We start from the raw sequence: 16,193 nt of genomic DNA, 5'->3' as shown, positions 1-16,193 counted from the left end.
GATAGATGTAAGGCTTAATAAACAAGCAACACTCTACCCTCATGAGGATTTTCTTCTTTTTCTTGGTGGCACTTATGCCTAGGGTGTTGTTTCTCTGCATGTTGGGCTTCTCAGCATTCTTTGCAGATGTCCCAGGGCTGGGATTCCGGGTACTCCACCGTCTGCCACCAAACAACTCCACAGCATGAGCTAAAGTTGGGCCTTCATACCGACCATCCTCCTGTAAAGAATCATATGCTCAGTCCATAAGGAGGGAAGCATCAAGCAAAGGAGAAGTAAACATTACCACAATCATCTCAGAGATGGAAGAGCAAAGGCCACCAGGGAAGATGTATGATCTAGCACCCTCCCCCCCCAACCCCCCCACCTTGCCACTCTGTTCCCTAACACTCAGAACTCCCAGTGTGTTCCCTGTCCTCCTTGTCTTATCCCTGAGCAATTTCAGTTAACCAATCAACTGAGAAAAAAGCTACTTTCCATCCTGATCTCAGAACCAGCTAGGACATTTTCATAAAACTCTGAAAATCTGAGCTTTGTGAGACTCGGTGGTGTTGTGGCGAAGAATAGAGTGTTAATTTTACTCAGGTAAAACTTACTTCTTTTTGTTTGTTATTGTATCATACCCAGTAGAGTTCTCACTTAGTTTGATGCATGGGAAAGTCTGACTTGAAATAAAGGGCATGTGGCCCATGAGAAATTCACTTTGGAGGGCCCTGGGGAGTTCTTCAAAGAGTTGAGCTGCCATCCACTTGAGCTATTGAAAGCTGAAGATAAATAAGAGCCCATAGGATGGAGAAAACCATGCAGATTATGATGCGATGGGCAGCTAAGACACTCCAGGGGGGAGGCAATGACTTACAATGCTTTCTGCTGTCAGGGAAACTCTGGGTACTATCTTTTATAAAGCCAATGGCAAGCATTTATTCATTCAATTATAATTAATGATTGTGTCCAGGAGTCAGGAAAGTCAGTTATCAAATGCACAGAAAGACACAAATGAATTAAAGACAGTGTTGATGATATTTCACACATTGTATGAAAGGGTTTCTTTAACATGAATTTCCAAAGACTAAGAGTATAACTCAGTTGTAGAGAGCTTGCATATTATGCACAAACCCTGGGTGAATCATCAGTACCTCAAAAAAATTAATATCCTTTTACTGCCTTTACTCCAATGGAATCTTCGTAATTTCAAGGAAGTACTGGCAAAATAGTTTGCTTTATTGCAGATAATATACAAGTAATAAAGATTTGTGTGTATGTGTATATGTACATTCTTGCTTACTCCTTCCTCCTCATATTCAATGACTCTCTGATTTTATGACTTAAACTGTGAATTCTATCTCCTATCTCCTGCTATGGTTCCAGGATGCTGAGTAACTTGGGTATTTGATATAGCAATCTTGAGGTGACTCCTAATAATGGGACATCTGTAACTTCTTCCTGTTCATTATCTATTTCTCCCAAGTCTATCATACATGAATTTCACTTTAAATACCTCCTTTTCACTGGATATACCCTGGAGGAATCTGCCAATCCAAGTGAAACATTTTCCTTTGAGAAACATCATCCAATACAGAATCTCTCTCCTCCTATAAAACTTTTTTGTTTGTTGTTTTTTTTGGGGGAGGGTCCAGTCGTGGGGCCTGAACTCTGGGCTTGGGCACAGTCCCTCAGCAATTCAGCTCAAGGCTAGCGCTCTACCACTTGAGCCACAGCGCCACTTCTGGCTTTTTTCTTTTTGCTTATGTGGTGCTGAGGAATTGAACCCAGGGCCTCAAGCATGCAAGGCAAGCGCTCTACCGCTGAGCCACCTTCCCAGCCCCAACTTTTTTTTTTTTTAAGACAAAGCCTCATTCTGTGGTCCAGGCTGGCTTCAAACTTGAGATCCTCCAGAGGAGCTAGAACTACCGTTGTGTGTGTGACCAGGAAGAGGATCCTGAAGGTTGCAAGAATAAATGGGAATCCAAGCACAAAAGGTGCCTAGTACCAACAGGTTCGTGGTTCCAAAGGACACCAACACTGAGGAAAAAACCAAGTGCTCAGTACTATCCTGAGGATGCTCAATTTACTTTTCCCACTATGCCATCAAACTTCTAAAGAAATCTGCATTTCAACAAATATCCAATTTTATCATTGAAATCACATATAGTTACCTTGCTTTTTGGAGCACCATTTACTTTGTGGAGGGCAAACTTTCTCAAAATAAAGGGCAGGGTAACACATATCAGATTGTTCAACTGTCTAAACACAGCGACTGATGACATGGTGCTGATGGAGAGCCTTTCCACGACAACACAACTACATAATGGGAGTGTGAGAGTTCAAATGACCTTTTGTTTTAGTTTATTTACTGTATCTCTTATGTGTCAATCCAGTTGCTTAAGCTTGACAAGAAACAAATGGGAATAATTAAATCACATAGCATTTGTGACAAGGAATGTAATGGAGTTTTAAGACTGGTTTATGTCCATGTTTAATGGATTCTGATGATTCTGGAAGACTAAGGAAGAATTCTAATTTAAAATCAATATGCATAATAGCTCTTGAAGATTTCTTCCAAATAGCAACCACATGGGCTTCTCCCTGTGGAGTATAAAAGGAAGTTGTTGTTTTTGTTTCCATTTTAGATGAGTTAACTAAAAGTGTCTTTGTGCTATGGAGCATTAGCATACTTGAATAGGTAGGACTATCTGCTTATCGATTCATGAAGTTAATTATTCAAGATATAATCACTGTGCAAGTGCAGGGCAAAGGGTAAAAATGGGGCATTGTGCCAGGTGCTGGTGGCTCATGTCTGTAACAGCAGGTACTCAAGAAGCTAAGATCCAGAGGATTGTGGTTCAAGGCCAGCCAGCCTGGCTAGAAAAGTCTGCAAGACTCCATCTCTGAAATAACCAATAAAAAGCAGGCTGGAGACACTGCTCAAGAGGTAGAACACCAGCCACAAAATCAAACTGAGTAAGCCTGAGGCTCTGAGTTCAAACCCCAATACTTCAAAAAAGAAGAGTGTGGGGGGGGTGTTATATATGTCTATATGTCCTAGGATGGGAAGGAGGAGCAAAAAACATGTTGCAGCTGTAAAAAGAAGGTGAGATTAGCCACAAGTAATTTAAGTCACAGTTCTACTTGTGATACTAAAAAAAAATGATAAAATTTTTCATCTACATAGAAAAACATAACAGAAAAACTGGATACTTCAATACCACTCCTTTGACAATGTCATTTCAACTGTGCCACTTTGTAGTGGGGCTTATCACTTGCTTTTCCAGCAACCTGCACATTCCTCAAACAAGCACACTACTCTGTGTAGGCCTGTGCCTCTGTTTATCATCTTTTTTATCCCAGCCTGTCACCCAACCACAGATGGAGTTTTGGTTTAACTAATTGGTGATTCAGGGTTAATGAGAAGCTCACTCAATTTAAGCAGCAAACTGTGAGAAAATGCCTACTGAAGGCTGCTGCCACCACAAATCTGGTGAGAGAGAATTGCAGGTAAGAATTATCCCTTATTTGGGAAAGTTTCTTTTAACCTTAAAATGTCTACCATTGGAGATCAATACGTAGGAAGTTAAAGAATTCACCTAATATGCTATGTGATGAATCACCATTTCAATTTCCAAAGAAAGATCTCCAATATGTCAGCCAGTCACTAATTAACAATAAAAGCCTTCAGATAATGCTTTCAAATGAAATCTTCAGTCTGAAATGTAGTTATTGTTTTTTTTTTCTAGACAGGAGAACTATACAAGTTTCTATTGGCATCCAAAGTAGTAAATAGGATCCACCATGAGCAGACACTATTCTTTACATCATATGGATTTACACTGCGGCTTATGCATATTGACTCAACTAATTCTTTTTTTTTTTGGTCAGTTGTGGGGCTTGAACTCTGGGCTTGGGCACTGTCCCTGAGCTCTTCAGCTCAAGGCGAACGCTCTACCTCTTGAGCCACAGCACCACATCCGACTCAGTTAATTCTTGAAGACAGGCATCCTATGGCCAGGCATTGCTTTCATTTCTACTCTCTAGATAAGAGAATCATGAACACAGAGATGATGTAAAGTCTGCCCCAAATTACACAGCTAGGGTAGTCTAAAAGCCAAGTGTGTGCTCTCAGAATTACACTATTCCAACGAGAAGGGTGGCCAACACCCTTACCTGATAGAGGCTGACATACTGTTTCCGCAGCCACTGCTGTCTTTGGTCAGGAAACCTCCTCATCTTTCTCACAGCTCTAGTGAGTTCCAATAATCCGCTGAAGAGCATTTTAGCTGTATGCTTTGGTGCCACAAAGTGTAGTAATCTATTGTCCGTGGTCTGAAGGCCATATAGCAGTGTCACACCAGTCTCTGACAGGATCATGCCACCTAGTTTGTTCTGAACACACACAGTGTGTATATCAATGCCAGGGTGTCCCATGTACACAGCCTTGGCTGAAAATAGATCCAAGACTCCCTCCACCAGGCCACTTAACCCAGTATTGCCCAATAATGGGAACTTGCCAGGCTCAGCTGTGTTACTTAGCACTCCACACTTGGCTTTTGCACTGGCAGGCGAGGCAGTAGGGGGCTTTATCCAGGTCAAAGTGCTATTGTCAGGCTGCAGCTGAAGGAAGCAGCGGGCAGAGAGGTGTGAGTCCTGGTCGTAGTGGATGACCGTGGCCCCCTGCAGCAGGAACTGGTGCACATCCGCTTGGATGGACAGCACATACCATGGGATGAGCTCTGTCCCATGGTCAAAGGCCTTCTGTGCCTCTTCTGATCTGTGAGAGTCACATTCTTTAGAGCGCTCAAAGATGTCATTTTCTGAATCCAACAAGTCTCCGATTATAAACCTGATAGAGATAGACACAAATTTGGTCTGTCTTTTAATCACAAAGGAGAGTAACACAGAGCTCTTCCACTCACCCTGGACTTCAATTCTCTTCCTGTTAGGAATTTGAATTAGTAGAGGAAATAGAAAACACCATCATGGAGTAAGTGTTTTTTTAAATTAATTATTTAATTAATTTGCCAATTCTGGGGCTTGAACTCAGGGCCTGGGTGTCATTTCTGAGCCTCTCTGTGCTCAAGGTTAGCACTCTACCACTTGAGCCACAGGGCCGCTTCTGGCTTTTTCTGTCTATATGGTACTGAGGAATCGCACCCAGGGCTTCATGCACGGTAAGCTAGCATTCCACTACTAACCCACATTCCCAGTCCGGGTAATTTTCTTTTTCCTGTTGGTTGTGGAACTTGAACTCAAGGCTTGGGTGCTGTCCCTGAGTTCTTTTGCTCAAAGCTAGAGCTCTACCACTTCGAGCCACAACTCCACTTCCAGTTTTCTGGTGGTTAATTTTTTTTTTTAGATTCTTTTTTAAAATTTTATTTATTTTTTTATTGTGAAAATACTGTACAGAGGGGTTACAATTACATGGGCAAGATAATGAGTACATTTCTTATCAAGCACTGTAGCCTCCTCCTTTGTTTACCCTTCACATCCCTTCCCAGCCTTCCCCTGCCTCCCTACCCAATCCTCCCCCGCCCCCACCAAAGTTGTAAAGTTCGTTTTCGACATAACGACTTGTACTTCTCATTGTTGCAATGGGTCCACCTGTATCCCTATTTAAATGACTCACAGATTTTCCTTCAGCTGGCTTTGAGCTGTGGTCCTTAGATCACAGTCTCCTGAGTAGCTAGGGTTATAAGTGGCACAGCACCAGTACCTGACACAGGGTAATTTTTTAAGGGCAGCATTCAACAATCTTTTTTATTTTTTTGTCAGTCTGGGGCCTGAACTTTGTGCCTGGGTGCTGTCCCTCAGCTCTTCAGCTTAAGGCGAGCACTGTACCGCTTGAACCACAGCACCACTTCCGGCTTTTTCTGCTTATGCGGTGCTGAGGAATCGAACCCAGGGCCTCATGTAAGCACTCTATCACTGAGCCACCTTCCCAGACTCAACAATCTTACATTTAGCATGGCACTTGACTATTGGCATAAGAAAAGAATTAATAAGCTATTACATTTTATTATCAACAATAATAATCTTTATTGTAGATCAGTTTTCTCTCTTAGGAACTCTGTTAAAAAGTTTATATAGATATTTACACTATATAGATCATACTTGTGAAGTAATTTTTATCTTTTTTTTTTTTTTTTTGCTTTTAAAGTATTAGTTTCGGACAGGAGAAGTCAAAGTTACACAACTCTGAAGAGGACTAGCTAAGGTGGCATTTTGTTTGGTCTACTAACTCTAGAGCCTGGGATCATTACAGTTGTTTGCCTTTCCATTAAATCATAAACAAAAGCCATGACCTAAATTTACTAGGGCAAAAATCGGTAAGATTTAGCAACTAATTGCCTGAGAGGTAGCTCTAGTAAAAATAAGATATGAACTGAGTGCTGTTGGCTCGTTTCCTATAATCTTAGCTACTCAAGAGGCTGAGATCTGAGATATGAGGCTGTGCAAAGCCAACAAAGGTAGGGAAGTCCATGAGACTTTTATCTCCAATTAACTATCAGAAAACTTGAAGTGGAGCTGTGCCTCAAAGTGGTAGAGCACTAGCCGTCAGTGGAAAAAACTCATAGCGCCCAGGCCCTGAGTTCAAGCACCATGGTCAACAAAATAAACTAAAATAAGATTAGTTTGAAGCCATTTGCTGGGAAACACAGTTATGGAGGCCAAATAAGCAAGAACAATTCTTGACACACTTAGATGTTCACTTTGTATGTATGTGTACACACACAGACACACACATTAAAAATTCTTGTCTGAATGGGAAGTTCAGTGAATTCCCTTCACTGAGTCTGGACTCAGATTATCAGGAAGATCTGGCAAGGGGAAGGCAAGGGGACATTATTGCTCCCTTTATATGGAGCCACGTTGGCAGGAACCTGCCCAACAGAGACATGTCCTTAATGTTACACTTCATAATAATTTTTTTTAAAGTCTTGGTTGTGTAACTTAGCTCAGTTACCGTGGAAAAATCATTGCTTCCATTCACTAACATGACTGTCTCATACTTGCAGTATGTGGTTATGAACATGCCTTCTGGGTTCACCCCAGACCTAATTGTTCAGCTCTTACCACCTGTTTGCTGCATGACTCGGCCAAAACGTTAGCACTCTCTGAGCCATACTTCACTTATCTGTAAATAGCAAAATAACAATGCTCATCTCCCAGAGATGATGAAGAGGTTGAAGACCAAACAAGACAACACTTGAAAGCACTCAGCCTAGGATCTGGCTCAATAAAACACACCACTATAATTAAATATAGGGAGATGAGCTTCATTCCTTCTATTCTTTCACTACTTTCTCTTCTCCAGGCTGAACCAAACCAGCTGTTTCCCTAGACAGGCTTTCTTCAGAAGCATCTTCCAAGTTTTTCTCTGGGATCATTCCCACATTCTCCATATCACACTTTTTTTTTGGTCATTTTAAGAGCCGCAAAGGTTCATTTGGTGAGCACCAGTACTAGTTAAAACATAATCTATGCTAATTTCTACCTAAAATTTCGGATTTTATTTTAGCATGAGAAATGGCATGTTCCTATATTCCACAGTGAAAACTGAGAAGGCTTTTGTGGAGACAGTTGCTGTCTCAGAGGCGATGCAAGCTGGAAGACAGGGCCACTGCCTTTCTTGGCGTCCGTTTTTATTTTAGATTACAAAAGGAACTAATGCCAGATGGGAATAATTCCATTAAAAAGCATTCATATCCAGGGACTAATTTCCAAAATAAAACTGACAATTGTTTGTAATGAAATAAATTCATTTCAGGCAGGAAACTACTAGTAGCTTTTGTCTCTTAGATGACAAGGGTGAATTTTACGCAGCTCTGAGCCTGATTCTCTCAAGAGAGGATTTTCTGTGGATTTACAAGCAGAAATGAGGTGAAACATTAATATTTAGGAGCCAAATAATGTTAATCAAAGATCACAGATGTGATTAGCCAACAATGACATGTGATATGCCTTATCACATATAAGACATCTACAGCCTCTTTCATTTGGAAACCATAAATGGACAGCACTTTTCTAATGTCCCCTGATAAAAATCTTGTATTATATGACAAAGGGCATTCTCCAGCTGGGCAGGAAAGTCTGTGAGACTATTATCATGAATTAATCACCAAAAGCCAGAAGTAGTGCTGGGGCTCAAGAGATGGTGTGCCAGCTTTGAGTGGAGAAAGCTGGGTAACAGGGCCTAGGCTTGGTAAGCCCCAGTACTGGCACACACACACACACACACACACACACACACACACACACACACACACATACACACACACACACACACACACACACACACACACACACACACAAGACAAAGGGCTATTGTCAACCTGGTTATATATTTTCTTTGTTACAAAGAATGAAGTTAATGAAGATAGGCTTCGTATAATATGATTACTTGAACATAAATTATCAAGTGACAGATAAGACTGAATTTAATATTTTAAGACAGAAAAAATTATCTTTTCCAAATGACTTTCTGTAAGTATCCCCTGTAATAAGAATCTAGTGTTGTTAAAGCTCTCTTCTTGCTTTCAACTGATTTTTCTCAATTACAGATGTCATCTAAATTCTATCTGGGTAGTACATAAACTTTTTTTTTTTTTAATCAGTCAAACCACCCAAGCAAACACTGCTTCTTTGCAAAATGATGAGCAAGTTTCAAGTTACGACTGAAGTAATAAACAAAGCTAAGTGTGCAGATAGTGCGAAAAGGGCTCTCTTTGTTATAGGTCACAGCAGGACTGTCAGGTGTTGGCTAAGGAGAGAGAAAGGGAGAGAAATAGTGTTCCATCACCAGCAAAGCTGGGGAGGGAGGCTACGGTAAGGATAGGACTGGACTAAGTAGTCAGTTGTAGATGAGAGGTTGTGATGTGTTTGTAAGGTTGGGTCTTCCTTGTACATCTTCTTTCAAAAATAAATTTGTGTGTGTGTGTGTGTGTGTGTGTGTGGGCGCGCACGCGTGCACGCGCACACACACGGCGTTTGCCTGTTCTGGGTTCGAACACAGGGCCTGGACACTGTCCCTGAGATTTTTTCTTAATGCTACCACTTGAACCACAGCTCTACTTCTGTTTTTTTGCTGTTTCGGTGGAGATAATAGTCTCAGACTTTCTTGCCCAGGCTGGCTTCAAACCATGATCCTTAGATCTCAGCCTCTTGAGTAGCTAAGATTACAGGTGTGAGCCACCAGTACCCAACAATTACTTTTTTGTTTGTTTGTTTTTTTTTTTTTGGGTCCGGTCGTGGGGCCTGAACTCTGGGCCTGGGCGCTGTCCCTCAGCTCTTCAGCTCAAGGCTAGCGCTCTACCACTTGAGCCACAGTGCCACTTCCGGCTTTTTTCTTTTTGCTTATGTGGTGCTGAGGAATCGAACCCAGGGCCTCAGGCATGCAAGGCAATCGCTCTACCACTGAGCCATCTTCCCAGCCCAACAATTACTTTTTTAAAAAATTATTTTATTATTTTGTGTCTATGAGAGTGTGTCTATATTATATTTTGTGTCTATGAGAGTGTGTGATTAATCCTGGCAACTATTATCTTTTCTACTTTTTTATGCTTAGCTTCCTTATTTTCTATCCCTGTGGGGTTAGATTACCTTCTAGGCATGTCTCTAAGGAGAATACAACTCTGCAGGGAGGGTATGGGTGTAACTGAGGGTATGGGTGTAACTTCTGCAATGGTGCCACACTTAAGTGTTCATATACACAGCCTTAGCTTAGCACTTGAGCAGGGGATGACAGACATGAATTACAATAGCCACCATTTATATAGCATTTATAACAAGCCAGGTGTTTTGTTTCATTTGCAGGCACTGTTTCACACCATCCTCCTATCAATCCCATGTGGCAAAATAATCATTCTCAATTTACAAAACGGAGGCTTAGTAAGATTAAGCAGACCTACCCAAGTGATGCAATAATAAGTAGTGGTGCTGAGACTCAGTCCCAGGCAATGTGACTGCAAGGCCGAGCTCTTGATCAGCACAATTGGGTATTTGTTTATACCCAATTTCTCCAAATAAGCTACTGTACCCTGACAAGCATTGATTCTAGAAATATTCCAGTTATATTTCACATGGTCTATCATATTCATTTATAATAATTTTTAAAATCATTTACCAACATGAAGAATAAAAGCTATGCCTGTGTGAATACATTTAACTCATAGAGACATAAGACTATGGGTGGGCCTATTGCTGGAAAATTAAAACAAAGCATACTGAGATGTATAAAGGAAAGTGCCAACTCCTGTTTGCACTCCGAGTTTTTATTCTCATCATAAACAGCTTTAAGGGTCTAGCACAATTCCAAAGAAATAATGTTTGACAAACATAGCCTTTCCAGTGTAGATGTAGATAGAACATGTGCATGCCCTACAAAATGAACAGCAATATCTTTTTTTTTGTGGGTCCTGGGGCTTAATCTCAGGGCCTGGGTGCTGTTCCTGAGCCTCTTTGTGCTCAAGGCTAGTACTCTACCACTTCAGCCACAACAACCACCTCAAGCTTCTTCTTAGTAGTTTATTGGAGATAAGAGTCTCACAGACTTTCCTGCCCAGGCTGGCTTTGAACCATGATCCTCAGATCTCAGCCTCCTGTGTAGCTAGGATTATAGGCATGAGTCACTGGTACCTTGCAACAATGTCTTTTAAACATACATCTACATGTATCTGGACCCCAGATACCTGCAAGCATCACTTGTGATTACAAATACAGCCTTTTTCTGCCAGGTGAAAGGGACCCCTCATTCTGGGCTAGGTTCTTCCATTGGAGGTTAGGTTTGACTATGAGTAGTAAAAAGGCCTTGAAGATGCCTAACCTCCTGGATTTCTCTCATTTCACCTGCTAGGGATGAGCGTGTGTAGCCAGGCTGCACTTTTTGCTGATAGAGAGCTATTGAATACCAAACAACCATGATCCCTTGTATGACTAAGGATGACTGCAAGTGCCTAGCATAGTGTTTCTCCAAGTGAAGTCCCTAAACCTTCAACTTACAATTAACCAGAGTTTGTGCGAAGCTGCTATAAATACTGACAACTATAAATACTGATCACCCAGACCAAGTACATTAAAAATAATAAATCTCATCTTTACCTTAAAAAAAGAAAGAAAACAGATGGCAAGGAATTAAGACTGTGAACATTAATTTTGAACAAAGTAGCAAAATGGAAAGGTAAAATTTGAACTCCAAATTGGTAAGGTTTGAAGGGTTAAAGAAGCATGGCTAACAGGCAAAAATGGTGGTTTTTAAAGGCATTCATGTGAAACTTAACTGAAGTAGCAGGGGTGGGGGAAGGGGGAAGGTACCCTATTTAACAGGAAAAGAGAAGACATGCACACTCTCCCTTCTTGATCTGTTAAACTTACTGCCATCGGGTTTTATCCTTCAAGGAATTCTTCCTAGAGCTGTCCCCTTCGCTGGCGCTGTCCTCCTCTTCTGTCTCCAGACTTCGGCTGCAGCTCCTGATGATCTGGAAGATGCTGTTGACGGTGGACTCCTTCTCTGAGTTCTTCAAGCCATTCTGTCCCACTCGTTGCAAGAAATTATCTTGCCCACTGTAATCTGCTACAAACTGTCGGGAAAAGACCAAGAATCTGCTATTTCAACTTAAAATGTCTGAATAACCCAGTTGGCTAGGGGAACTAAATCATAATAGCAATAAATAACAGCATCTGTGCCTATTTCATTGGAAAGAAAACAAGAACCTCCAGGGAAAACTTTTTTTTCCACTTCACCACGTGAAAAATACCAAAACTCACACTTATTTCTGCCAAACAACTTTTGTCACTCCACGAATCAACACTCTATTTCACATTTAAAACACAAAAAGCAATATTATTCCAGGATTCCCTAGGGAGAGCATTAGGCACTTCAAAGAGGATGGGCCGAGTTATTTTATCCTTATACTGAGAACTAGAATTTAAAAAAACCTAGTAAAAGTATACTACTCTTAGAAACAAGATGAAATGACTGGCCCTAAAGGGAGCATTAAGAAAAGCTGTGTGTGTATGTGTGTGTGTGTGTATGTGTGTGTGTGAGAGAGAGAGAGAGAGAGAGACAGAGACAGAGACAGAGACAGAGACAGAGAGACAGAGAGACACAGACACAGACAGACAGACAGACAGACAAGGGTCAGTAATAAATGCTGTTACACTAATGACAAGAATGACCTGAGCCGTTCCAGGTATGGAATGCCTCAAAGGTTCCATTAAATTCTTTTTAACCACCTTATCTTTTCCTTCTAGTTGCTCAATGTCCCCCTCTCTCCGGCACCCAGTACACTCAGTCAAAACTCACACCATCTTCTCCATTTCCAGGGTCAAGAACAAAAGGCAACAGGCCTTGGAGGACAGGGGCAGTGAGGTCAGAAGCCTGGAGAGTATCTTTAGACAAGGCCCTGGCTTCCTTCAGCTCTGCCCACACAGCTTGAAAACAAGGAGCACTGACCTAACCCATCCTTTCTCTCACTGACTTGGGAAAAGTGAAGCCTCTCACTTGACTTTCTTTATCTTCTGTAGCTAGGCATTCCCAAACAATGAGAAAAACACATCAGCCTTCCAAATAAAAACTAGAAAACAATACTCTTTCCACTTGCAGTGAACACAGTCCATCAAACCTAACCCAACAATATCGAGCCTCAAGCAGTGCTCATTGGCATCGTCTTCTCCAGAACTTTTGAGAACCAATCTGCGACTTCCAAAATAACAAAGACAACTGTGGACTTGATGAGGACAGTCAGGGACTGGTAAGACAGGTGGAAGCAAGAGTGCCCCAGAACCTTACCTCTAACGCCTCTTCCTGGGAGTTGTACCGTGGGCAAAGCTTTAGGAGGCCAGAGGCTCCATCAAGCACTTCACAGAGCTCCTTCAAAAACACGCCACAGAAGGGAACCACCTTACAACCTGGGATGTGCAGTGCCCGCGTCACCACCTTCCTGTACTCCAGGGAGGACTCGTGCTGAGCCATGGCGTCCTTCAGACTCCGCATGGTCTCAATGTCAGACTGGTCCATGAACTGCCACATTTTTAAAACTTTTCTTGACCTGTTGAAAATAAGTGACATTTTAATCCAGACTGAAAGAGACACAAAGGAGCTGAATTAAACAGTCTGAATTCCATAGAAATTCCTTTTCTCAACCTTCAAATTGTATGTTGACTTATTAATATCTATTTAGGATTCCCGTTTCCATTGACTTCTCCAGTGATTGGAGTATCATGTTTTTCAAAAATGAAAACACAAAATTAAATAACAAGAGATATATACAAAACCAGGCTGATTATAGAAGGTAGGCAACTGACTGTAAGTCTGGGCTTTTCTGGAAGTCATAGCTAAAAGGCACCCATAGTGGTAATGTTGATGCACAATAGTAACTCTTCTTTAAAGGAAATAAGAAAGTCATTTATTCTGGGCCAAATATGAGTGGCATGACTCCACACAGATTCAAGGCATATAATGTTCCACTATGAAACATTTACAGTTATAGAATAAAAGGAAGTCATAAATCATTTCATGTACCCATTACACTGGTGGGAACATGGGTCTGTATCTGTGTGTGGGGAGCACAGCAAGGCAGGAAATCTCTTCTGAGGTTTCAGATGTTAACTATGACAATCCTAGGAGATGTGTCCTGCATCTGTGGAGATGGAACGACAAAGTACTTTCATCTCCTGTGAGTCTGGAGTAGACATGGCGGCAGGAGGTTGGGCCCAATCTTTCTGGAAGGTTCTGATAAATAAAATGACTCACAGAAAGAGCCTGAGAGGAAAGACATCCAGAGCTAGGCCCTGAGGGTACAGACTGAGTGGTCATCCAGAGAGTCCATGGCATATTTCCAGGTAACAGTGCAGTGGGAGACTCAAAGAGGCCAAGGAGGGGGGCTGGAAATCCCATTGCCACCCACATGGGTATCCATGAGGGCAAATGGGACTGAATTGGAAAGGAAAGACAAAACATGTCTTCCCACCCTACTACAAGTTTCTGAGACTTGGGCTATGAAATGTGGGAAAGGGAAGTTGCTTTAAATTGAATGACAGATAGAGTAGGTTCAAAAATCACTATATGGCATATGGGACACCCACAGGACATAAAGTACAACATGGCACACACCCTGATTTAAAAGTGAAACAGAAGCAATATGGATACAGCCCCAGTGGTTTTTCTTCATCAGCACACAGCACTCATCCCCCACTGGGCCCCTGGTGTTCTCTTTCCCTTTGGTTCTTTATAATTCTCTAACATATGTATGTAGCACCAGTTAGAGTTGTTGCGCATTTCTTTTTCAGTATTGAGGTCTGAAGTAAGAGTCTTATGCTCACTACCATTTAAGCCACAACTCTATATCCTTTTGTTTTGTTATTCTTTTGACTATAGTCTCTTAGTTTTTACCTGGAGCTTCAGAATATGATCCTCCAACCCATATCTCCATGCAGTCAAAGATATGAACCACCACTTCTAGCTTATTGGTTGAGATAACTTTTTTTTTTTCTAGAATATCTTCACTAGTATATCTTCAAATTGAGCTCCTCCTGATTTCTGCCCCCCAAGTAGCTGGACTTAGAGGCATCAGCTATTGAACCTTACTGTGTGTGTGTGTGTGTGTGTGTGTGTGTGTGTGTGTGTGTGTGTGTGTGTGTGTGTGTGTGTGTGTGTGTGTGTGTGTGTGTGTGTGTGTGTGTGTGTGTGTGTGTGTGTGTGTGTGTGTGTGTGTATGTATGTATGTGACATTACTGGAGCTTGAACTCAGGGTCTTATGCTCTCCTTCAGCTTTTTTCTCCCATGGCTGGTGCTCTACCACTTGAGCTATATCTCTACTTTTGGATTTTTGCTGTAGATAAGAGTCTCTCAAGATGTTTTGCCTTGCTTGGCTTTGAACCTCCATTCTTACATCTCAGCCTCCTGAGTGGCTAGGATTATAGGTATGAGCCACTGGCACTTGATTGTGTGTGTGTGTGTGTGTGTGTGTGTATGTGTGTGTGTATATATATATATTTGGGGGGAGCATGGGGCTTGAACTCTGGGCTTGGGTGCTATCCCTGCACTCTTCAGCTCAAGGTGACCGCTCTACCGCTTGAGCTATAGTGCCACTTCTGGTTTTCTAGTGGTTTATTGGAGATAGGAGTCTCACAGACTTTTCTGCCTGGGCTGACTCTGAACTGTGATCCTCAGATCTCAGCCTCCTGAGTAGCTAGGATTATAGGTGTGAGCCACAGGCACCTGGCTTATGTTTGTATATTTTAAAAAATTTCTTTTATATATGTATGTACTAGTATTGGGGCTTGAACTCCTGGCCTCCTGCTTTTGATTTTTTTTTTCTGCTCCAGGCTAGCATGCTACCACTTGAGCTCTACCCCACTTTTGACTTTTTACTGGTTAATAAGAGATAAGAGTCTCACATACTTATTCCTGGGCTGGCTTCAAACCTCAATCTTCAGATCTCAGCCTCCTGAGTAGCTAGGATTACTGCCATAAACCACCAGCATCTAGCTTGTTTGCATATTTTTAAGCACTGAATAAATAAGTAACCATACCACCTGTGCTTTGAAGCACCTTGTTCCATTCCCTCCACTCCCCCTCACCTATTCTTTTCTTTCTTAAACTTAGTCTCCTGTTTCTGAGATTCACTCATGTGCACTAGCATGGAGAATGGGTTACTTATTTACTATAAAGTGACTGAAAGCCCCAGGACCTTCCAGCCTATCACTAAGGTTTGGAGGCAGAGCCAGTTGGGTAGGTTTGGAAGGCAGTGGAGCTGAATTACAAAGCAGTGACAATTCTTCTTTAAAATTTATTTTTTCTGGCAGTAAAGCAGAGGTATAAACATAAGAAGCAAAGGAATGAATGAGATACAATTCTCATTTACAATCTCCTGTGTGAGCTCAAACTACGCTTGGCAGTAAAGGACACACTTCAGCGAAGATCAATTATTTATCGTTAGATGGGCAACTGGCACTCTTCTGCTACTTTTCCAACCTGAAATCCCTATATAGGTACCTGGAGAATCAAATAAAAATCCTTTTTTTTTTACTATCTTGTATTAACTGCGCAAAGAGTATATTTCCATTTATGCATCTAATGAACTGTAATCAACTTCACCCCTCTAGCACTCTTCTTTCCTGTTGCCCTTTATTATTACACATATTTTTACAATTTTAATGTGCTTCATTATTCTATTTTCATGCATGTAAATTACCTCAAT

General features: G+C 41.5%; 1 protein-coding gene across 1 annotated transcript in view; it reads right to left on the bottom strand.

Moving 5' to 3' along the window:
* The window catches only part of LOC138836079 (1-phosphatidylinositol 4,5-bisphosphate phosphodiesterase epsilon-1), a gene marked incomplete at its 5' end in the record, with an annotated part of 145,969 nt that overhangs the window by 52,093 nt on the left and 77,683 nt on the right, over positions 1-16,193 (bottom strand). Inside the window, 4 exons of the mRNA XM_070034563.1 lie at positions 38-220; positions 4,162-4,837; positions 11,365-11,570; positions 12,782-13,040. Of these exons, the coding sequence (XP_069890664.1) occupies positions 38-220; positions 4,162-4,837; positions 11,365-11,570; positions 12,782-13,040 (1,324 nt within the window). The remainder of the gene's footprint in view (positions 1-37; positions 221-4,161; positions 4,838-11,364; positions 11,571-12,781; positions 13,041-16,193) is intronic.

This window comes from Dipodomys merriami, unplaced genomic scaffold, assembly GCF_024711535.1.
Source record: "Dipodomys merriami isolate MVZ:Mamm:240054 unplaced genomic scaffold, mDipMer1.0.p SCAF_249, whole genome shotgun sequence".
Taxonomy (NCBI): domain Eukaryota; kingdom Metazoa; phylum Chordata; class Mammalia; order Rodentia; family Heteromyidae; genus Dipodomys; species Dipodomys merriami.
The sequence above is the reverse complement of the archived record's forward strand: the minus strand, read 5'-3'. Positions and strand labels throughout refer to the sequence as shown.